This window comes from Xiphophorus hellerii, chromosome 5 (assembly GCF_003331165.1).
Source record: "Xiphophorus hellerii strain 12219 chromosome 5, Xiphophorus_hellerii-4.1, whole genome shotgun sequence".
Classification (NCBI taxonomy): domain Eukaryota; kingdom Metazoa; phylum Chordata; class Actinopteri; order Cyprinodontiformes; family Poeciliidae; genus Xiphophorus; species Xiphophorus hellerii.
Genome location: NC_045676.1, coordinates 2,087,034 through 2,109,896, shown reverse-complemented (window position 1 = coordinate 2,109,896; position 22,863 = coordinate 2,087,034). Strand labels below are relative to the sequence as shown.

Below are 22,863 nucleotides of genomic sequence, written 5' to 3'. Positions count from 1 at the left end.
ATCTTGGATATTTTCCATCCATCCATTTTCTAACACCCTTGTCCCCTAGAGCAGTGGTCCCCAACCACCGGGCCCCGGACCGGTACCGGTCAGCGGACCAATTGGTACGGGGCCGCGCAAGAAATAAGGAACTACTTCCGGATCTTTTATTTTGAAAATCCTAAACCGGATTTTACCGGTTACGTCTTGCGCGTCAAAATTGAGCCAACTTGCAGCAGAATGAGTAGCAAAACAACATCAGAGTACAGTGAACCCTCGCTATTTCGAGGTTCACCTTTCACGGTTTCGCTGCTTCGCGGATTTGCATCGTGCATTGTGTTCTGCTTTCTGATTGGCTAAACAGTCTCTCCGCTTCTTCTCTACCTGTGTGTCAACAATGTTGCGGTTTAATATGTACATGTACGTAAAACAGCTTGCCATATTTAACATAATCGATGGTGGCATGTCGGTTTATAAGAATCTTTTTGCCCAGAAGAAAAAAGAACGACAATAACTACCGATAACTATGTTCTTCTCTCCAAAAATCACACCTGCACCGCGGGCTTTAGAAGAAAAAACCGCTACACAGCGGAGTCAGGATGCAGCGGCTCAGTCAGAAGAGCAGTGAAATACACGTGAGTCACTGTTTGTCCTACTGTACTTGTTTTTTTTTTTTTCATAATCATTTTTTATTTTCTCCCGTTCTAATCCAATGACTCAGGTCGCGGTGGGGCGGCGCTGATCTCCGCAATTCGGGCACAGGAATCCGCCTTCAGTTCATATTAAAATTATTATTTTACAGTACAGTAGTTATTTGTAAAAAAAAAATGTTTACACAGTACTTTTTATTTGTTAAACAAATGTTTGGGTCTGCAACGAGGTTTTGTTCTTTGGTTTCAATGTATTATGGAGTATTTTATTGTATAATAATTGTAAAAAAAAAAAAAAAGGGTTCACTGTACTTTTTTAAACGTAAGGCGACTTGTATCCAATCTTCTCATGACAACAACACAAGCCGGATGCTTTTCAAATGCGACCCAAGCCACTTGGGTATCCGATTCACATGTGACCTAATGTGACCTCCAGGTCGCATTCATCTGACCTGAACGTCACTGATACTCGACAAATCTCACTATTCTGCGTCCTGATATGAACAAGCGGGACGAAGAAAAAAAAAAATCAGAAATGGGTCCCTTCAGGCTGCAGTGTGAACACAGCTCGTCAACTCGTTACCATAGTAACACCAAAAGCTGCTTCTGATTGGATGATGAGTCCCATGTGATGGCTCCTCTCCCAGAGACTTTGGCCAGCAAGAGGTTGTGCTGTTTGAAGACACAGAACTGAACTCTTTGGAAACGTTTGTCCATAAAATGACAAAATGACCCAGTCATGCAGCGAGAGCACCGTATACGGTGTAAAGGTGCAATGATTGTCTTCTAAGTGAAGATTCATCTTTTGGTTTTACTTTGAGACATGTTTTTGAGCCTCTGGTGGGGTTTTTTAAAGCACTTCACACATTTTTGAGCTCAAAGTGAGTAGCTGACATCCTAGGATTCGTTGCTGTAGAAGAATCCAACAATGTTGGTCCATGCTGACCCACTAAGCTGCTATTTGTTCCAAGACAAATAGCTGTGGCTCCAACTACCACCACAGTGGTTGGAGCTGCGGTGGTTCATTCCCAGGTGTGGAACCATCTACCTGGAGAAAGCAGTCAGTGAACTTCTTTCTCTTGATATCTCAGAATCAACAAGATTTTTGAGAACTTTTAGGTGTCAGGTTAAACTTGTGTCTAAACAGGCGTCTTTTTAATTTTCTAAATCAGATTTTTAAACATTTGGTAGTGAGACTGGGAAGCATTACAAATAAATGAAAAGTATTGGAATGAACTGCAATCAAACTTACAACAGCTTAATTACCTGCATGCTATTTTATCTAGTTGAACTGCCTTATTTGATTCTTTACATATTAATCATAAAGGTATAAAAATCTCTTAAAAAGTTCATTGTTCAGATAAAATAAATTCTAGTGACAAATTAATTTCAGATTATCAATGAGTTATAACGCAGCTGCTGATCCCACTCACAGTAGCTGATATTTACTACTGTAAAGGCCTATCTGCTGTTTCCTCATCATTTCAGACATGAAGTGATAGTCTGCACTGACAGTTTCATTTCCACAAACAGAAAACAGCGCGGCGACAAAAAAGTCGCCACAAAAGCAAACTTGACCTTAACAAAGCACCACTTATTTCCAAAGCTGTCCAGAAAGCTTAAACAAAATTTGTCTTCCAAATTGCTAAAATGTCATGTAATCTTTAAAAGTGGTCTTAATCAAAAGTTTTGTTAAGACTCTGATTGCTTTTGACTCATTTTCAGTTCAGTGAATGACTGTTTTCAGGAACTTGTTTTCTGTTTGTTAAACTCTGAGCTGTGAGTCAGTTTACATTAAAAGCCTCTTAAACTCAGAGTGGGCACCGTGTTGCGTCAGTACACAAATTAGCAAAAAAACAAAAACAAAACTGTTTTAAATGGGTTTCTAGATGATACACGCGTCCCTTTTTTTCAGCTGTTTCTCTTCTATGAAGCTGTTAAGGAGATATTGAACATTTGTTCTGTTCAACACAGAAATTACTCCTAGATCAGGGCTTGTGTGTCCGCTCTGTCTTTTCAAACCTCCAGTCGGTCGTTGCAGACTGCCGTTCATGCAGAGTAAGGTTCTGCTTCTGCTGGAGGTTTCTTCCTGTTAAAGGGGAGATTTTCCTCTCCATTGTCACTACATGCATGATCAAAATGAGGAACTGCTGTAAAGTCAACGACACGTCCTGGTTCAGGAGGAGTGAGTGCCATGAGTCAATGATTTGAACTAATTATGTAGATTTTAACGCATTAAAATTTTTAGCAAAATTAATTAATTTTAGCAAGATTAATTGCAAAATTCCCAGGAAGGAACCTTTGCTTTTGTTTGTTTCTGGTACACCTGTAAATCTGATGCACAGGCGACATCCACGATGGTCAATGAAGCTGCTTCTCTGGATTTTGTGCTTCAGAAACCAATCTGAGACTGGCAAAGACTGGTGATGTGTTCAAGTTGTACTAAAACGAGTTTGTCTCTCAGAAAAGCTTTGAAGTCTAAAATAGCATCTCAGTGGTAAAAATGTTGCTAATGCTAATGTCATCGACCACAGTCCACATTTCTAAAGTGGCTCCATGAAACAATAATATTACTTTGCACCAGAAGAAATAAATATATTTGTTGTTGAGCTCATATGTGTATTTATTAAATGATTTAGCAGCAGAAATGTTTGGTTTTTTTATGTAAAATGTTGCTTATTTTGTCAATAAAATGCGACTAATTGTGGCTATTTAATCATTGATCCTAAAATTAACCCATATAAAAATTTTAATCATGTCCCACCACTAGAAAATCGCTATTCTCACACCAAACCTTAAGCATCTGTTGGTCCAATTGAACTATTTTAAACCTTCATTCTCCAGGAATGAGTCTTGCTTTGAAAACAGGTAAATTCATCACAGCTGGGAATGTAAAGCGCTTCATCAGCCAGCTGTGTCTAAAAGTCTGTAAAACACGACTTTATTTACCAAAGTGTGTAGAAACCCTGAAACCAACCTACCAGACTCTTCCACCTGCCTCATGGTTCAATTCATCAGCTTTGGCATAAACTTACATCCAACAATTGCCTGTTTAAACTGCAAAGAGCCTGAAGTGGTGCTTGTTTTTCATACGGAGGTCAGCTGACTCCCTGCTGCTGTCAGAACAGCTGCATAAACCTGCAGCAGATAAAAAAAACTCACACATGGGTCCCGTTAGTGGTCTGAAACAAACCAGATGACGCTGTGGATGTGAGCATCCACAGGAAACAGCAAACAGATTCAGGCAGGGGGTACGGACTCTGAAAGGGTCAGTGAGCAGAGCAGAATGTGGGTCACTGGTTCTGAAGCTGTTGCTTAAACTAGGAAGGAAAAAACTTCAGGAATGTGTTCACTCAGTTTTATGCAAGAAGAGGGTTTTCCAAGATTTGTTTGTGCATCTTCTGTCCATCAAACACCACGCTAACCAACTCTAACCTCTAATTACAGCTTTCAGGCTCTTATAATAGCAAACTGAAAATAAATCACATTATAAATCATGCTGCTCATGCAATAAGAAAACTTCTGCTCTAAATAATGGTTGGAAACTATGTCAGGCACCAGCACCGCCCTCCACCAGCACCGACTTTCCACACTGAAGGTCAGCTGAGAAAAGACTTGGATCCTTTTTTGTCAACAACTTTTCTTTAAATCTGCTTCAGAATCTCTGAATGAGGTTGAGCTCTGATCTAGTTCTGGACTTTATTCACATTTTCATGGAAGAAAAGAAGAAGAAAGAAGAACAACTAGAGAAGGTGGAGATGAAAATCGTCTCTTCACAGAAGAGAAAACAGACAGACTGGCTGAAGGTCCTCTACATTCAAATCCCAACTTCACAGTGAAGCAACATTTCTACAGGAGGGAAAAGTTACAGCCAGGATAAACTGATCGTAGCTAGGAGTTTTAGAAGTTTGCCATCATTCCCCAAAGAGAAATGATTCACACAGACCCCTGATCGCGGTCAGATTATGTAGATGAACGACCACGCAAAAAATAAATCAGATTTGAGCAAAAAACAGAGAAAGATCTAATTGAGCCTGAGGACCTGTGTATTTTCTGCCATGAAAATGTTAAACATTATGAGTTTACTAGACTTTACAGAGACTCTAACTGGAACAGTGGAGGATATGTGGGGTTAGCAATATGGACTCCAATGTTTTATCATGACATTCAGTGATACTATTGTAATAACAATGAAAATGAACCATTTATTTATTTATTTATTCCTTTTTAGGTAAATGTATGGATATGATTGCTTGTTTATAGCACCACAAACAGAAATACTGCTCATGAAAAGAAATTTATCATAAATAATAAACAATAGGATATGATTAATGCCCACCGATAGCCTATTGGTGATTATGGTGGAGGATCCATGATGCTGCGGGCCTGTTTCTCTACCTGGGAGCCTTGTCACAAACTCTTTGAAAAGTGGCAAATATTTTTGAATAAAAATATTTCTACCTCTGACTGAAAACTGAAAATAGATCATCATTGTTTTTTCTGTAAGGATAATAATCCAAAACGTGAGCAACTCTTTGCAGAAATGATTCTCCAGACACAAAGTGACCCATTTGACTCCACAGACTCTAAACCCGTAGAAAACCTGCAGACTGACCGTAAACAGACGGCCTGATTCCATGTTCGTCTGCAGAGTTCAACATTCCCCACAGGGTCAGTTTTCTGTAACTGCAGCTGCTGATTCCAAACCAAAATGAGATCACTTTTCATAAACCTGCAGACTTCGGTTCTGTCCCAGAAAGAAGCAGCTTTAGCAGGAAAACAGAAGAAAGCTGCCATCAAAACCCTGAAAGAAACACTAATCAGCTTCATGACCCAAAAACCAACAAGCTCAGTTACGTATGTTTCTTATTTCAATGCCTTTCCACTGACTCTTTCCCAATCGTAGGATGGAACTGCAGCTCTTTGAGCCAAATGTTGTTTTTCTCTTTAGCTAATCTCTTCAGCAGATTCCATAGAGGCTTAAAATGAGCAAATCGAGGAAGTTTAGAGTCTAATAAATGTGCAGAGAGTCGCAGAGGATGACAGGTAGTCAGGTACAGACATGTTTCTGCAGGAAAACATCTCTCAGTGTCAGCAGGAATGAGGTCGGAATGGGAAAAATCCAGGAGAGCTTGGAATCTGGCTCATTGAAAGGTCAAACATGTGAAAGTAACGAGCAGAGGAGAGCCTGGCTTTGATTAGAGGGACTTTTTTTACTGCTATATTAAACAAAAAAGCAACACGATATGCTTTGTTTAGAGAAATTACTTAGAAGTTAGATTCAGTTCAACACAATTCAGTTTATATTGTTTCAGTTATCTTTGGCGTTCGTCTTGCCTCTTTTCTATAAAGGGGATAATACTGGGGTTGCCATGTTCTCCAAATATTAAAACACAAATTTATAATAGTACTAATTCTAATTTTTTTGTAAAAATCATAAGTCTGGATGATGCTAAAAGGTTTGTCCAGATTAAACTTTTTCTTTGTAGACATTTTGGCCATTTTAGGAATTCTGAAAATGTACTTTCGGTATCTCTACCCTTGTTGGAGCCTTAATGTCTGTAAGCTCCAAACATCATTAGAATATTGAAAACCAGTCACTGTGTGAGAGTAATATGGCTGTTTTAGATATAATCCACACGGAAGAATTTGTGTTTAGAAATCCAGATTTTTATCTTGTTCAAAAGGAAACATGGACTAATTGTCTGTTTTGCACAATTATGACTAGAAGTTCTTTGTTTTTTTGTTTCTGGGATGTTGTAAGAGTCCAGAGGAGGGGTGAAGGTACAAGAGAGTCCAAAGAAAACAAAAGTTTAGTTTTATAGCACAAAACTGACCTAATGCTTCACAGCTCTGTGGAGGGGCAGAGTGAAGAACGGAAAAACTCTGGGATGTTTTGAGTTCTGAGTCTTGTTCCCCAGAATCTCTGAAACCTTTTATAAAAAAGATTAGCTTTGAATTTTTACTGCTTTTTTGCAAATTTCTTCGATAAACTCTTTTCAGGGGAAAGTTAATCGGAAGGTAAAAGGCTATTTTAAACTTTTATACCAACTTTTAAACCTTTGCAGTTGTATTTGCTTCACCAGGAAGCCAAACCCTGCGTGTTAGAGAGATATTGGAGAAAATAGTAACTTTTTTATGTTGAACTTTAAAGTGTTGCGATCAAGTTCAATGACCTGCCTGATGGACCAGTAAACACGCAGCACATCTGACTCGCTCCAGGCTGGAAATGCTCAGACTAAAGCAGGAAAACTGCAGTTTCCACTCACCTGAAACTTCTCTGAGTTCCTGTTGTTCTTCTGCGCTGCTGTGCGGGATGAAAACCATCAGGTCCGCCTCTGGTCAAAACACCGACAGTCCCATGGTTTAGAGACAAACACAAAGGCAAGCCGAGGGTCAGAGAGGAGGAGGAGACAGAGAACAGGCGCGTATGTCGCCCCCTGCTGGCTGAATGCAGAGACTGCGCTTTCTCTCTTTTACTTTTCATGTCCAACATCTAGATTCTAGAAGTTGAAAAAAGACCCAAATCAATAAATTGTATTATAGAAAAATCAATTTATTTAAGAAACTTTACCAGTAAGTGAAACAATTACGCACAGAGGGATGTTTGACAAACTTTATTTCTGTTAATTATGATGATTTTCCACTTACAGCTAATAAAAACATTTAAAATCAGAATATTACATCACATGGATAAAAAAACAATTTAATACAGAAATGTAGCCTGAGTGAAATGTTTGATTAATACCTGCTTAGGGTTGTCCGTTTTCAAAAGGCGTCCAACAAATGAGTTTCACTGGAACACATTTAATTTATGGATAATGACTGTTGGTATAATATCATTTTGCATCAACCTGATAGTTGAATAACCAAATTAAGAACAATAAATATCTTTGTTTATGAGCTCATATATGTTTATTCAGTAATCTGGCAGCAAAAATATTTTTGAATTGAAAATGTTTATTTTGTCAAAATATGTTTTTTGATTTTTGATATATATATAAAGTAGTATGTTGAACTGATGGACCAGTAAAAGCATTGCTTTAAATCAACTTGGGACGTTACTATAAAGAAGTTTATGATTTTTTAGATTCTGAATATAATGTTTTACTTACTTCTTTCTTTCGCTATAATGAAGTAACGTTTCCTTAACCTTAACTCATCGATCCGTCTTCTGCTCCATTCTGCCATCACAATAATCCTGGATGGAGACGAACTCTGACTCAGAGGGAACAATTATTATTCTACTCTGACAATATTTAGATACTTTTATCCATTTTCTGCTTAGCAACAGGATGTCTGAGAAGGTAAAAAAAAAGCCCAACAACAAGGAGAAAGAAGAAGAAATCAAGCAGTAAGTCAAACTGGACACTTCTAGCTTATGCAAGTCAGTTTATTGCGAGAACATTTTCTTCTTCTTCTGGTTCTTCCCAGAGGTCAACAAAAATGGATCTTTTACAAACTATCCAAAAGACTTTTGACAACAATAATAAACAGATCTAACTGCTGCAGATCTATGTTCTAAAGAAATCTGTTTCCAGATTATAAAGTAGCAACTTCCCCCTGATATGTACAGCATAACCCAAGCAGTCAGCGCCTACTTGGTGTTAGAAACGCGTTAAAATCACACAAAGTAACTTTAATAGTTATAGAGGCATGCAAAAAAAGCATCTGTCTCTGTGTTGGAAAATAAAACCAATCCAGCTGCTTTAGTGGATGTGTAAAGATGCTCAGCGGCGCCCTCTGGTGGGAACTGGGGGAGCAGCTGCACATCCATCTGATGCTTCAGGTATGAATCTCATAAAAATAAATAGCAACAAATACTTCCATATTTAGTTTAAACACATGCGGAAACAAAGGTAATACTGTGAAAAGGATCTTTCATTTTTCTCTAAACAGTATTTATCATGGGCATAAATGTAATCATTCTAGGCATTTGGCAATTTATCTGACTTTCTCTAGGGTGGAATAATAATACGTCAAAAAACTGCAGTGATTTTTGAAGACAACATAGAAAAATGCACAAATGCACTCTGACTCAAATATATGCATACATTCACCTAGATCTGCAGGTCTTTTAATTTGAAAATAACCAGGTTGAATAACTGCTGAATGGCAGCATCTGGTTCTTTCTTTGGCAGCATAAAAGCTTAACACAATAATATCCAAAACAGTGACAGTGAAATGACATTAGAGAAAACTGTAGATTTAGTTGGGAAAATTGTTACTCAGCCTATTTTCTCAGATTCAAATAACTACTGTAGTTTTTAAATTATTCTTTTAGTTTCCTGTTTGCCTCAAATACTTTGTCAATATTCCGCTAACGACAAAAAGGACACAATTTTCCAATTGCTGTGTTTTCATTGAATAAGAAAAGCAAATAAAATCACATGTGAATAATTGCAATAAGTCATTAAACAGCATGAATATGACCCAAACGCCATGATCCTCCAACTATTTCCTGTCGTGTTCATGGTTTGCGTCAATGGAAACATCCGGTTGTTGATCATGTGACTCGTGATGCGAAAAGGTGTTTCCACTGCAGTTTAGCGAAATAAACCGATTTTGATACGGCGAAAAAGCAGCTCGTCCTAATGTCCAAACATTATTTTAAACAAAAAACAAGAGCTTCTTTTAAATTGGTGTGTTTCCATTAAGCAAATTAGTTTATTTTCAAATTGTGTAATTATATGGTCAATAGAAATGCAGGTAATGATCTTCTCAGCTCCCCTCACTATCCTCTGCAGGGCTTTCTTGATGCTTTATTGCATTACAAGATACAGAAAGTCACATATTTTCAGCAAAAGTTATGCAGATATCTGATTAAATATTAATGGTGAAAATCTACAATATATTCAAATTACTGCAGGTTTTGCTTTTCAAAAATAATTGCAGTTGAATGTTCTCTCATCATTCCACCCCGAGAAAAAGAGGAGAGAAGCAAAACAAAGTTCAAATAAATAAGAAAAACCCTAAAACCCTAAAGCTGATATAACATTAATGCATCTTAACTCCTGCCTCTAGCATAAAGGTCTGAAATATAAGAGACGGTAGAGGAATAACACGCTGTAAAAGCTCAAACGCTGGCATGCCGTCACTTCCTGTTCTCCTCAAACCAATCTTTTACGGCCACAGTTCATCACTAATTTAACGCGAGGAGGAGGAGGATGCTCCGCCATGTCTCATGTGTTTGAACTAAACTGTACAAAACTTATAAATTATAAAGATCTGTAAAAACAACATCAGTAGTTAGATTAAATGTTAGGTGTGGCGCATCGCAGAGTTCACCGTGCGCCTCGGAGAGCACCGACTACTGTTCAGACATGATCTTTGAATAAGTTAATTCATAAATAAATCATGATGATGTCTTCCCAGAAGCAGTGGTATCCACACACACACACATACACACAAACACACACACGGTCAATCTATGACCTTTACCCTAAAAATACTTTTTTGGTTTTAAACAACAACTAAAAGATTAACAGGAGGTCTACAGGCAGCAGATACACACTTCCAGAAAACCGCAGACCGCTCTTACAGAAATAGATTTCTCTAGGTTAAAGTGACAGTGCTGGAGTAGGTCCCTTTCATTCGTCGGTTTGGTAAAACCACATCTACTTGGATATGGAAGAAAACGGCCTAAATATTAAAAGTGTTAAACGTGTAGATTCTCTGTGAGAGCGAAGCGACCGCTGTGGCGAACAGCATGCAACGGAGGACAAGTTGAAGCAACACCAAATATCACTTAACTGCTTCCTCGGGTCCTTCAGTTGTGCAGAAAAGACTCAATTTCAACAGCTAAAATAAGTACTTATATAATCCTCAAATATATACAGAGAAATCTCTATTCCACTTAAAAATACCTTAATTTTGTGCTTAAACCCAAACTTGTAAAAATGCTAAAAATCGCAGATTCCTCTCTTACATAACAGGAGCTGCTCGCCTAACTGTCGCCGTGAAGCTGTTCAGTTCAGCCGAAACTGGTTGGTTCGCGACTGGCAACAACCTCCGCCGCCGGGGCGCCATCTTTGGCCATCCGATCCGGTTCCAGAAGCGAACCCAAACCTTCCGCGTCTTCCTCAAGACGTTTCAAACGAAGCTGTGGTTTCCTAAACAAAGAAAAGGTCGGACTCAGCCAGGTTGAGTTTCTCTCCCTCCGCAAGCCAGCGCACGATGACGAAGAGGAGGATGAGGAGGAAGAGGCAGAGGGACGGCGGGGGTCAGTGGATGTCTCTGCACATGGGGAGGTTGACGAAGATGAAGACGTTGAACTCGATGAGGACGGAGAAGCAGAGGAAGATGGCGTACATGACGAGGCAGGCCAGGCCCAGCCGCCAGTCCAGAGTCCATTTGTTCAGATGGACGCCGAGGACCTGCAGGACGGAGGGACGCAAGAGCTTCAAGTCAACCATTCCTGTAAAAACAGACCCGCGATCTGGAGAAACAATGTCTGAATGAGGAGAATAAATACAAACAGCTGTCGGTTATTATGTCTCTCCTGGATTCTTGCTAATGTTTAACCACATCTTAGATTGGAGAAACTGCAGGAGCTGAAAACTGTTTTATTCCAGCCACAAAGCAAACTTTCCATTGTAAAAAAAAAAGAGGATAATTTACTGCTAACTTTGGACAAAACGTTTGGCTCTTTTCCTCTTTAATTTTTCCCGGATCCTCGGCGAGTGGCGGCGTCGTGTTAAAGTGAAAGCAACAACAAAGCGTGTTGACGTCACAGATCACAGAGTTTAATCTCATACAAAGCAATCAACAACAAAGCTGCAGAGGAACAGAGATATGCATTTTTCTCATAAAAATAAAGACACACAAGGGGAGACAGACAAACACGAAACAAGGACAAACAAAAAGCAAAGACGTCTTTGGAGAGAGAGCCAAGGCAAAAAGCAAAAAAGTGGCAACAACTCTGGATTTTCTCTCCCAACACGAAATCATATAGTAAAGAGGTGTTTCTCTATTTAATTTATGCATTCTAGGCGTTCCCCTTTTTGGCCAACTGGAAGCTCCCAGAAAAACTTGTAACTCCCCTCAATCTACGGCCAAGATCAAAGGACCATCTGCCTTCTACCGAAACAAAAGAGCAGATAGCTGGCCCCGACCCCCCCGTGGCTCCCACGGTCATTCTGAGTACAGAACGATCCTGAGATAAGACCTCACAGATACCTGAGAAATCTAACGTCTCTGTCTCCCAAGGAAAATGCTAATTTTATGGCTTCGCCTGTGGCCTGGCCTCACAGTGGGGGTCCCATTGAGAGATCTCCCTTAATCTGCATTTGGTTCCTGTGTCTCTGAATGCTTACCCATCTGGTTTAATTTTTTAAATGCTTAACACAAACCTGTTCAAAATAAGAGTGTTCCATATATCTTTTAAGATTAACTGTATTAAGCACTAAAATAATCATATTTCCTTAACACCATCTTCCTCCAGAATGTAGTTTTTCTACAAAATATTTCCAGAAGCATTCTGTGGTAAGACCATCTTAATAATTATTCTAACCATTCCCTTTGTGTTCCCTTTGTTTCCTCCTGACAGGAAGTACTCCAGGCTCCCCGTTCCTGTTTTTCTGAGTTTCTGTCCTGGAGGAGTTGCTGGAGCTTTTAATGTGTCCAGTTTTCTCTCTTCTCTGAGTGGATCCACTGATGGAGAATTTAGGTATTGCTAAGGAAAATGATTATTTAATGCTAAAATACACTTAATCTTACGACATGTGTAAAGGTATAGCCAACACTTTAATTTGGAATAGTTTCTGTTGAGCAGTTGGGAATTCAGCAGACAAAGCAGGGCCCTTTGCCTCCCCCGCTGAAGACAGAGCAATAAATTTGCATTCCGAAAAGGGTCAGAGACTTCTTGGCGCCTCTCGGCCCGGGTCGGATGGAGATGGGCACGAAGTGGTCCGCCTATGCTTAGATAAAAAAAACAGACACCTTTGCTATAAATCAGGAAGTCACAACTTTCTTTGGGGGCCTGAGGGAGTTCTAATTGGTCGAAGAGCAGAACGCCTTCTTTGCATATATTAAATAGGGAAACGCCTCTTTGGTTAAAATTTCAGGACAGCACCGGAGAGTCGGAGAGTTTTTTCATCTTTTCTCCACGTGGCGCCTTTGTCTGTCTCTGTGTTCGTTTGTCTTCCCTTGTGTGCCTTATTTTGTGATATAATGTATATCTCTGTTCCTCTGCAGCTTTGTTGTCGATTGCTTTGTATGAGATTAAACTCCGTGATCTGTGACGTCATTGTGCCTCGCCTTGTCTTGCAGCCGTCATGACATCCGCTCGCGACCCGGCTAACAGGAGGAGAGGAGAGCCATGCTTTTTCCAAAATTAAGCTAACATAATAACTTTCCTCCTTAACAATTTGGGGGCTCGTTCGGTTACGGATTCTGAGCGGGCGGCTCTGTTACGCGTTGGCCTGGTTCGGCTCGGTGAGGTGAGATACTTTTGATTGTTCTTTTGTTGTTTGCACCGCCGTGTGCTGCGAAAAAGGCGAGCTGGATTGTTGTGGCTGTATCCAGCCGCGCGGAGTTTTCGGAGCTGCAGAGATAGATAGATTGTGTCTTTGAAATAGCCAGTGAATTACGGATTGGATTGAAATACACAGGAAACAAGAGGATCGTGGCGGTTCCGGACATAGGATTTGCTACCCTATTGTCGAAAAGGCTGGGTTTTTCTGCATTATTGTTCTTTTGCCCTGAGGATTTAGTCTTGTGCCTCTAAATTGAAAGAAAATTGTGTATTATAAGTTTGTGGTAAACTTTGAGTGTGTGGGACACTAGACAGGTCTGAGGTAGGCCGTCAGATAGAATTTGTGGTAAATTCTTATTATAAGTTTGTGGTAAACTTTGAGGTGTATTTTGTTTCTGAACTAAACAGGTCTGGGGTAGGCCGACAGATAGAATTTGTGGTAAATTCTTATTATAAGTTTGTGGTAAACTTTGAGGTGTATTTTGTTTCTGAACTAAACAGGTCTGGGGTAGGCCGTCAGATAGAATTTGTGGTAAATTCTTATTTTACGCTTGTGGTGAGCTTTGAGGTTGCATTTTTATTTTTAGTTGGCGCCTTCTTTGTATTTTTGTTTTCCTTCTCCTCTTCTCTTTCTATTTGTCTATTGTTCTGTTTAGTGTTATCTGTATTTGTATGTTTGTGGTGTTTTTGAAGCTAGCGGCTCTTCTGTGTGAAGTGTGCGTGCAGAGCTCTGCGTGTGTATATGTGTGTGTGTGTGGCCGTGTGTGTGCGCGTGCACGAGTACGGGCTGGCTGTGTGTTTCAGCAGAGTGTTAAGTTGTTTGGATAGCGCGGTGTGTGTGAATTTGCATTGATTTTGCTGCGTTTTATTGTGAAGTTATTATGGACACTGAGTTGCGACACGTGCTATACGCTATTTTATGGTCGGGGTTCGTAGAACAGTTTTAACGGGGAAAGTACAACGATGGCGAAAACGTGGTCGTTTAGTTTAAAACATAATAAATAAATAAAATAAATAGGAGTTCAGTACATAAAACTGGTACCAGAAAAAAAAAATTATTGGTTGTGGTTTGATTTTTACATAACTTTGAGATGTCTCTCTTTTTAAACGTGCACGGGGAATTACAAGGTTCCTGACGATTGGATTTTAAAATTAATTGAATTGACACATGAAAATATGTTAATAAAACATTGGACAATTCCTGAAGCTTCAGTAAATTTTATATAAATTTCAGTAAATTTCATATAAATTACAGTAAAACTTTGATAAAATGATGACTGACTGAACACTTTGACTGACTATAAAACCTGGCCAGATGTGTGTGTTTTGTGTTTTCTGTAATGTGTTGTGTGTTTTTGTTTGTGTTACAATTCATGTTGGTTTGACAGAGTGTGTGATTGGAGATAAAATACCATTTGGTATTTTATGTCATATAAATATAGAGCAATTTTTTAGTGCTGTCCCGTGGTGTTAAATTTCCAGTTTTAGGACACCCTATGTGTTAGACTGGACTAAATTATTAATATTAAGCGATAACAAATTGAAAACAAATTATGGGTTCTCCGGTTAAATAAATGAATAATTAAATAAATAAAGAAAGAAAGAATAAGCCAAGAAAATTAGGTCACAGAGGATTGTAGAAATGCTGTCTTGGCAAATTAATAGATAAATACACACAAGATTGGGTAGAGAAATAAATAAACTAAAAGTATATAGCATTGATGACTAAAATATTAGCTTAAATGTTAAGTATTCCTTTTAGGCTGACGAGGAAGTAGTGAAATAGAATGAATTACAATGAGTAAAATAGGACTTTTTTTTTTCATGAGTTGAGGATAAGAAAAAACGAAGATTTTTAGAGAAACAGGCTCTAACTGTAAGAGGAATTGCTCAGATAACAACAAATTGCAATATGCAACTGACTCTAGATATTTTCACAATCAGTCTTTTTTCAAACTGACCAAAACTTTAAGATAGATAAAATATTGTTGAATCTACAGGACTTACGGATAATTAGACAGGATAAATTAGTAGTCACTCTCTTGTTAAGTAGACATTGTTTGAATATAGAAAAGTTTGCTAAAACTTACAAGATTGGTTGTTGAAGGATAATATTAAGTTAGCAATAACTTATGGGTTAATCAAAGAGGATCTGGTGGAACTATGGTAGAGAATCAATATTAAACTGTAATAAGAGATGATTAAATAGTGCCTATAGACAGAGGAGAGGGCTGCAAATAAAATAAGAAAATTAAGAAAAATAAATAAATAGAACCAAACAAGAAGAGGCGTCAAGTATGTTTATTTAGACATGAGACTAATGGAGCTCAAGGAGGAGTTACAACCTCTGCTCACAGAAGTTCAGCAAGGGAGAACGAGCAGCTGTAAGGCACATGATTTTCTCCCCCATTGTTTAAAAGTACCTTCTGACAAACTCTCTGAATATAAGTTACAATTTTTGTAATGGTACGACAAAAGGGTTTTTAAGTTCAAATTTTACAATTAAAGGAGACTAAAACATATCTGATGCTTTCGCTGACAAAGCCTACTAATAAATTTAAAGAATTGGGAGTTCTTCCTGAAATCCTTATTGGCTCTCTTTCCTGCCATACAAATAGTTCCTCCGAGAGGTGAAAATGGGGTTTTATGGTGGGCTTAGGAATTTGTTTTATGGTCTGACAATGGAGATTGCTCAGACTGGTGTAGTGGCTTTCAAATTTAAATTGTGAAATCTAAAAGTACAAAAGGATTTAATTTTTCTTTTTCCTAAGGAACATAGGGATTGGCTGTTTAAATTTTAGGGTATTGTTTCACATTATAGATTATAGGAAGGAGTAGAGAGTCTTTTCTCATCACATAAGACAGGATTTTTGATGCGGTTTGGTTTCCTAGCTTTAGTGAAACATTTTCTCTTTAAAGTAGATAGTTTAAACAAGCAAATACATAGTGAGTAAGGAATAATGTGGAAAATGTTAAATATAAGTTTTTAGCATTGAAATACTGAGTCGATTGTTACACACAGACACTCTTGGTAATGATTTTCTGTTTTCCGTTCATATTACTTTATATCTTAAGTAGTGAGTAGTTTAGGATTTTATCTTTACATTTCTTTTCATTAGTCTGATTTTTTCTATTTTGTTTAATATAACAAATTACTTTTTTTTCTTTTGAGTTATCAGTTTCCTCTGGACCCGTTTACCAGGGGATAGGGAACTTTGGTCTTTAGTTTAATTTTTTTCATTTGTAGATTTGGTTATATTCGGACCAGTATTTCTCGAAATTTATCATTTTTAGATTTTCTCAACTAAGACTACATTTTGAATTTTTTCAATGTCTCTCTGGCCGGTTTATGCAACACTTTCACAGAGTCTTAATTGGTAAACACGTTTTGTCAAACGCTAGTGAAAAGTTTTGAGAAGCTTGTAAAATGACTTATTTGAAAATCATAACAGTAATGTCCTTTACAACTGTAATGTGAAGTATTTTGGGAAAATAGCAATTTTGAAGGTTTAAAGCATGCAGAATGAATTGTTCTGTTTGATTTTTCAAAGGTTTATTTTTTGGGACAAAAGGCAGCCTTAAATTTGGGTAGTATTTTTCAGTAAAATAATAATCCTGTTTCCTCATCATCGTTATTTCACATAATAGAAATATGATACATTAGCCAGTAATGTATCATACAGGGGGGAGAATATGTTACGGATTTATTTTTATTTTTATATTACTTACGTAATTTACTGAAACTTTTAATACTTAAACAAATTTTTTGACGAACATGTCTGATCTGTGTTACACATAAAAAAGTGAAAGGAAAATATTCTCTGATATTATATGTGCTTATTTTAAATAGGTTTGAGTTGTTCTCCATTAAAAGATTTTCTGACAATGGGCTAACATATTTTGAGAAAATAGATAAATTTATAGTGATAATGAAGCATATTTTGGTTAATTAACTTGGGAAAATAATTATAGAAATTAAAATATTATTGTGTCAGCCATTTTCAGAGCATTAATTTAATGGAGCATGAATGTTTTAAGAAATGTTTTGAAGAATCTGTTCTTGATTAAAGTTATCACTAATCAGTAAAAGTACACAGGCGGGATTATAATGATTTTTCTAAACTTGATTTTGATTTTTTGATTTACATCCATTTACAACGAATTTGGATAAAACTTTAAATTCCACGACAAGTAAAAGACCTAGAAAATTGGTGTATTTTGAAAATGTCTGGATTTGTTACATTATAATTTCTCCAGGTCTAACTCTTTTGAATTTTGTTTAAGGAACGCATGTAAAATGATTTACATAAATAACCAATAAGATCTAGTTTGTTCTATAAAAGTAATTTAAATGGGACAGTTTAATTCACGGTGATTTTCATTTTTTGGTGGTACAGGTAAGCTTTACAACTACATTTTTAAGTTTTTGTGATTGTTTTGTTTCGTTTTTTAATCCTATTTTTACAAGATTGGTTTAAGAAAAGATCTGCATATGTTTAACATTCTGGGAACACGTTACTTTGGAAACATGTCTTTTGAAGCAAATGATTACAGGGTTTTGGTGTTTTCCATCGGTTAGGAGCTATAGTATATTATAATAGAAACGTAAATTGAAGGGATCACATCCACCATTTGATGAACAGAACTGGACAGAGTAGGAGATAAGGTTTCACGTGATGTGTTGCTCATGGTTTTACACACAGACTGCCCTGGAGCTCGGAGCTCCAGGACTCTGGACTCTGTCATACAAGCTGTGTCATGCGAGGCGGGGTGGGGCTGCTTGGAGAAGCGGCTTCACACTTATTTCGCAGATAACAGCCACAGAGCCACGAGCGTTGGAGGATTCACTTGAACACAAAGTGAATTGAAGATGTTTGTGTTGAATTACACAAATGAATGATGCCTTTGGATAAATCTGATCTCTGTTTTGTCATTATAGTTTTGCAGCTGGTTTCCTGGTGCCCTGCGGATGTGGTCTCCTTCAAAGTCTGCGTTCTTTGATAAAAAGGATTAAAATAATTTCCCTGGATGGAAAATAACAAAACAAATTTATTTTTAGGTGAAACCGTCGTTTGATTATGCTGACAATGATGAAGATGATATTAAAGAATGTTGTAATTGTGTTTCTGATGCTAATGAAATTCATGTTGAAACAAAATGTCTGTTTAAAAACCTGTGACAGGTCGCTTCACGAGATTTGGTTTCCTCACGAGGAGATTTCATTTTCTCCTTGAAATCTCTCTGTAATATTGACCTAATAATCCCATTTTCAGTGAGCAACGGACGCTCAGGTGGAAGCCTGAGGTGTCCGACCGAAGAAGATCAAGCTGCAAGAGGATCATCATTAACTTTTTATTGCGTGTTTTTCGTTCGTTGAGAACTCTGGAAAGGACTTTCGTTTTGTTTTTTGCGCGCATTTTTTGAATAATTCCTGACGAAGACTTCATATTTTTTGAGAGACTGTCGATGGACATTTTAAAAAAAAAAAACAGAAAAAGACAAGCAGCAGATTGTAATTTTGTGGTGAATGTTGTCTTTTGAAGTTGCAGAGCATTTCTTACTAGTTTTTTATATGTATCTCCCTGCTTTATTTTTATTGTATACTTTGGGTTTTTGGTTTGCCTTGTGTTTTGGTTGTATTGTGATAATTTTGTTTTATGATTTTACATTTTTAAGGATAAGTTTTTCTTCACCTTGGGTTTTGTTTCAAAGGGGGATTGTATAGAATTAGGGTACGTCACTCTTTTCTCTTTTTATTTTTTGTTTTTTTCGTTTTTTTTCATACATAGTTTTGGTTCGGTATTAGAAGGCTTACTCAATTTTTATTGAGGTCTTTTTTAAAAGACCTCAAAAGGGGGATTGCTAAGGAAAATGATTATTTAATGCTAAAATACACTTAATCTTACGACATGTGTAAAGGTATAGCCAACACTTTAATTTGGAATAGTTTCTGTTGAGCAGTTGGGAATTCAGCAGACAAAGCAGGGCCCTTTGCCTCCCCCGCTGAAGACAGAGCAATAAATTTGCATTCCGAAAAGGGTCAGAGACTTCTTGGCGCCTCTCGGCCCGGGTCGGATGGAGATGGGCACGAAGTGGTCCGCCTATGCTTAGATAAAAAAAACAGACACCTTTGCTATAAATCAGGAAGTCACAACTTTCTTTGGGGGCCTGAGGGAGTTCTAATTGGTCGAAGAGCAGAACGCCTTCTTTGCATATATTAAATAGGGAAACGCCTCTTTGGTTAAAATTTCAGGACAGCACCGGAGAGTCGGAGAGTTTTTTCATCTTTTCTCCACGTGGCGCCTTTGTCTGTCTCTGTGTTCGTTTGTCTTCCCTTGTGTGCCTTATTTTGTGATATAATGTATATCTCTGTTCCTCTGCAGCTTTGTTGTCGATTGCTTTGTATGAGATTAAACTCCGTGATCTGTGACGTCATTGTGCCTCGCCTTGTCTTGCAGCCGTCATGACATCCGCTCGCGACCCGGCTAACAGGAGGAGAGGAGAGCCATGCTTTTTCCAAAATTAAGCTAACATAATAACTTTCCTCCTTAACAGTATCAACTTTGTTTACTCGTAGTTTTATTCTTTCTCATAGAAAGATCTCCTGGCCCAGTGTTTCTGTGTTTAGCTCCTCTCTGGTTGGAGCTGCAGATGGAGGATTTAAAGAAGGCTGACATGTTTTAATGCTTCGCTGAAAAAAAACTGTTTGACATTTTTTATACATTTTTTCTGAACTTTTCTCATCCTGTCAAGAAGCACGTTTGGGTTTTGAGTTTGTTCTTGCGACTTCTCAGCGATCTGATTCTATTAGTCTCTGAGTTGTGGGTGGGTGTGTGTGTGTGTGTGTGTGTGGGTGCGTGGTGTGTGTGTGCGTGTGTTTTAAGCAATCAAAACAACTGATTCTGTTGTGTTTAGAAATATGTCAAAGGAATTTTGAGATATCTGCTTTTCCCTGTCCTTTTTGCTGCTCGCCACATCGATCCGATAAACTCACAGTTATGAATTATGAAAAAAAAATGCGTGGATGTGTTGACATCGATTTTTCCACAATAACCTGGGACTATTTTATATTCTTTTTGACATTCATGTTGGAGGTTGTAATTCAGCTAAAGCCTGGAGAGAGAAAATAATATTCTGCAAAAATTGTAACCTAGTCGGTAAAAAAGAAGACTGCTCCCCTAAAATAATGCATAAAAATGAAAAACAAAGACTTACTGTAAAGAACACTGAGGCGAGTAAAATTCCTACAGAGAAAATGAGTCCTCTGCTGTTCAGAAGGACCTGAGGGGACACATGTTACACAAAATGGTTTGAATGAGCTTGAATGTTAAAGAAAACTCCTCCTGATCTGTTCTGATCCGATCCAGTGTGATTCTGGGTCACAAACACTCACGTTGGAGCCGTAGTCGATGCAGAGCGTCTGCACCGCCCAGGGAAGCCCCAGACCCACCAGGATGTCGAACACGTTGCTGCCGATGGAGTTGGAGATGGCCATGTCTCCCAAACCTGAGACATTCAGTTTCACTTTTATTCACATCCCAGAGGGAAACTGGTTTGCAGCAGGCATCAAAATACAGAAACAGGCACCAGAGCAACAGCCTGGGGCTGGCTGATGAGCAGCACGGTCCCCTCAGGTGTTCGTACCTTGGCGGGCCACGATCACGCTGGCCATGCAGTCTGGGACGCTGGTGCCGGCCGCCAGGAAGGTGATTCCCATGATGACATCGGGAATGCCGAGAGTGAAGCCGATCACAGTCACCTGAAGCAGAAACACAGAGAACATCTCAGAGTTCGGATCTGGAAATCACTCTCAGGACATCCACAGGGTTTCTCTGCTCCCTTCTGTTGAGAAACGGTCTGCAAGGGTTCAGGTACGCCGAGATGAATTTAGCTTTTTTGTTTTTATTTTGAGAATGAAGTTTTAATAAAACAAGATAAAATAGTAATTATGGGAGAATAAAGTTGTAACAAAATGAGAATAAAGTTGGAATAACACAAAAATAAAGTCAAAGTAATATGAGAATAAAGTAATAATATTTCCAGTATAAAGATCTTGTAACTTTATCAAAGCTTTGCTCTCATTAAAAAATGATTTTCTCATAATTTTTCATCTTTTTTCTGGTAATATTGTACCTTTATTCTACTAATATTATTACATTATTCCTGTAATTTATATGCAAATCTCTTATTCTGTCCCTAATCCTCTGTCATACATCAGGGCCTGTGTTCTGCAGGTTTAATAATTTCCTAAATAAATGCTTCATCAGAACTTCCTGACAGACTTTCTTTACTTGTCCTGCGTTATAATCCTGGCTGGATATTTCCTTCAATTCCCTTCTTGGCAGAATCAGCAGAGTTCATTTCTTGGCAGGGCTTTGGTTGTTAAGTTTACCCACAAACCTCAGAAAGGTTGAGCTCAGTGTTTTGGCAAAGCCGCGCTGAAGCCCAATTTGTCCATTTGAAAACCAGTTCTGATGTATGTTTGGGATCATTTTCTAGCTGGACCAGATTACATCCAATTTTCAATCCTCTAAACCACATTTTATGGCCTTGTATTAAAGAATATTGGTTAAGATGTTCAGGAACAACCCAATAACCAAGCCTGCAATACACTGGAAACTTGTGGAGTGCCAGTTCCAACAGCCAGTTTCCCATTACCATGGACTGGGAGGGCACCAACCAAGGAAGAAACCACTGCTTCAAAACAAACAACTTCAAACTTGACTGAAATTCACAGTTTCCCACCTGGACGAGTCGAATGTCTTCTGAAAAAAAGTTTCATGTTTCAATGAGAGAACGACTGAGAGATATGAATCATGTTTGAGATGTTCAGACCAAGAAAACTGCATCGACTCTGAAGAACGGTGGCAGAAACATCATCAAATTAACATCCAGATGGTTGAAACTCTGACACAACATCCCAGGGAAGGATGACCTTAACTGACCTCAACTCAGTGAAACATGCTGAGATTACACCAGGCAAGCAGCCGATCCGTGTGTTTAACACTGCTCTGCGTGGATTAACTCACCATCCAGACCATGATGTAGGAGAGGCCAGCGATCCAGATGGTGGCGGTGAAGAAGGAGACCATGAACCATCGCTCCCAGCGCCGCTTGGCACAGTTTGGGATGGTGAAGAAGAGCAGCAGCGACAGCGGCCACATCAGCAGCCACTTGAGTTTGTTACAGACACCCGCTGGAGGATTACACAGTTAGGGTTAGTGGAAGAAAGACCTATTGACCTGACAGTCATGTTTTTGGTCTGGGGTAGGAAGCCGGCGTACCCAGAGAGGACCCACACATGCACAGGAAATGAAAACTATATGCAGAAAGACCGCATGTAAAGTTGTGATTTATCTTCACTGTTATTCTGTGGCAGTGGTTGTGTTAAGAAAGGGTCTTGAATGCCAACTATGAGTGTCATTTGGGTGCAGCTTGGTACCTGGGACTTTAAATGGCACCAGCGGCCCTTCGTTGTCCTCTTCTCCCTCTCCTTCCTCGTCGTTCTCGTTGTTTTCGTTGTCCTCGTTTTCCGTCTCGTTGCCTGACTCCAGCCGCTGCAGCTTCCCGTTGAAGCCCTGCTCAGCTCCGCCCATCCCGTTCTCTAGGCCCCGCCTCCCCAGACCTCGGGTGGCGGAGTCCGAGTCGCCGTTGGTGATGCAGTTAACCCGAGTCTCCGTGGTGTTGATCAGCCTCTGTCTCTGGAACGTCAACACAGATGATAATATACGACTCCTGCCCAGATCCTCCCTTATTTTA

General features: G+C 38.7%; 2 protein-coding genes across 3 annotated transcripts in view; both read right to left on the bottom strand.

The window, feature by feature from the left end:
- LOC116719619 (ras and Rab interactor 2) overlaps positions 1-7,050 on the bottom strand; it is a 37,332-nt gene extending 30,282 nt beyond the window's left edge. For both annotated transcript variants that reach the window (XM_032562171.1, XM_032562172.1), the window contains exon 1: positions 6,899-7,050. The gene's annotated coding sequence lies outside the window, so the exon portion shown is untranslated. The remainder of the gene's footprint in view (positions 1-6,898) is intronic.
- Positions 7,051-8,004: 954 nt separating this feature from the next.
- LOC116719621 (sodium/potassium/calcium exchanger 3-like) overlaps positions 8,005-22,863 on the bottom strand; it is a 46,386-nt gene continuing 31,527 nt past the window's right edge. The window contains exons 12-17 of the mRNA XM_032562174.1: positions 22,547-22,805; positions 22,134-22,300; positions 20,749-20,863; positions 20,498-20,610; positions 20,320-20,385; positions 8,005-11,005 (exon numbers count right to left, since the gene is read on the bottom strand). Of these exons, the coding sequence (XP_032418065.1) occupies positions 10,853-11,005; positions 20,320-20,385; positions 20,498-20,610; positions 20,749-20,863; positions 22,134-22,300; positions 22,547-22,805 (873 nt within the window). The 3' untranslated portion in view covers positions 8,005-10,852. The remainder of the gene's footprint in view (positions 11,006-20,319; positions 20,386-20,497; positions 20,611-20,748; positions 20,864-22,133; positions 22,301-22,546; positions 22,806-22,863) is intronic.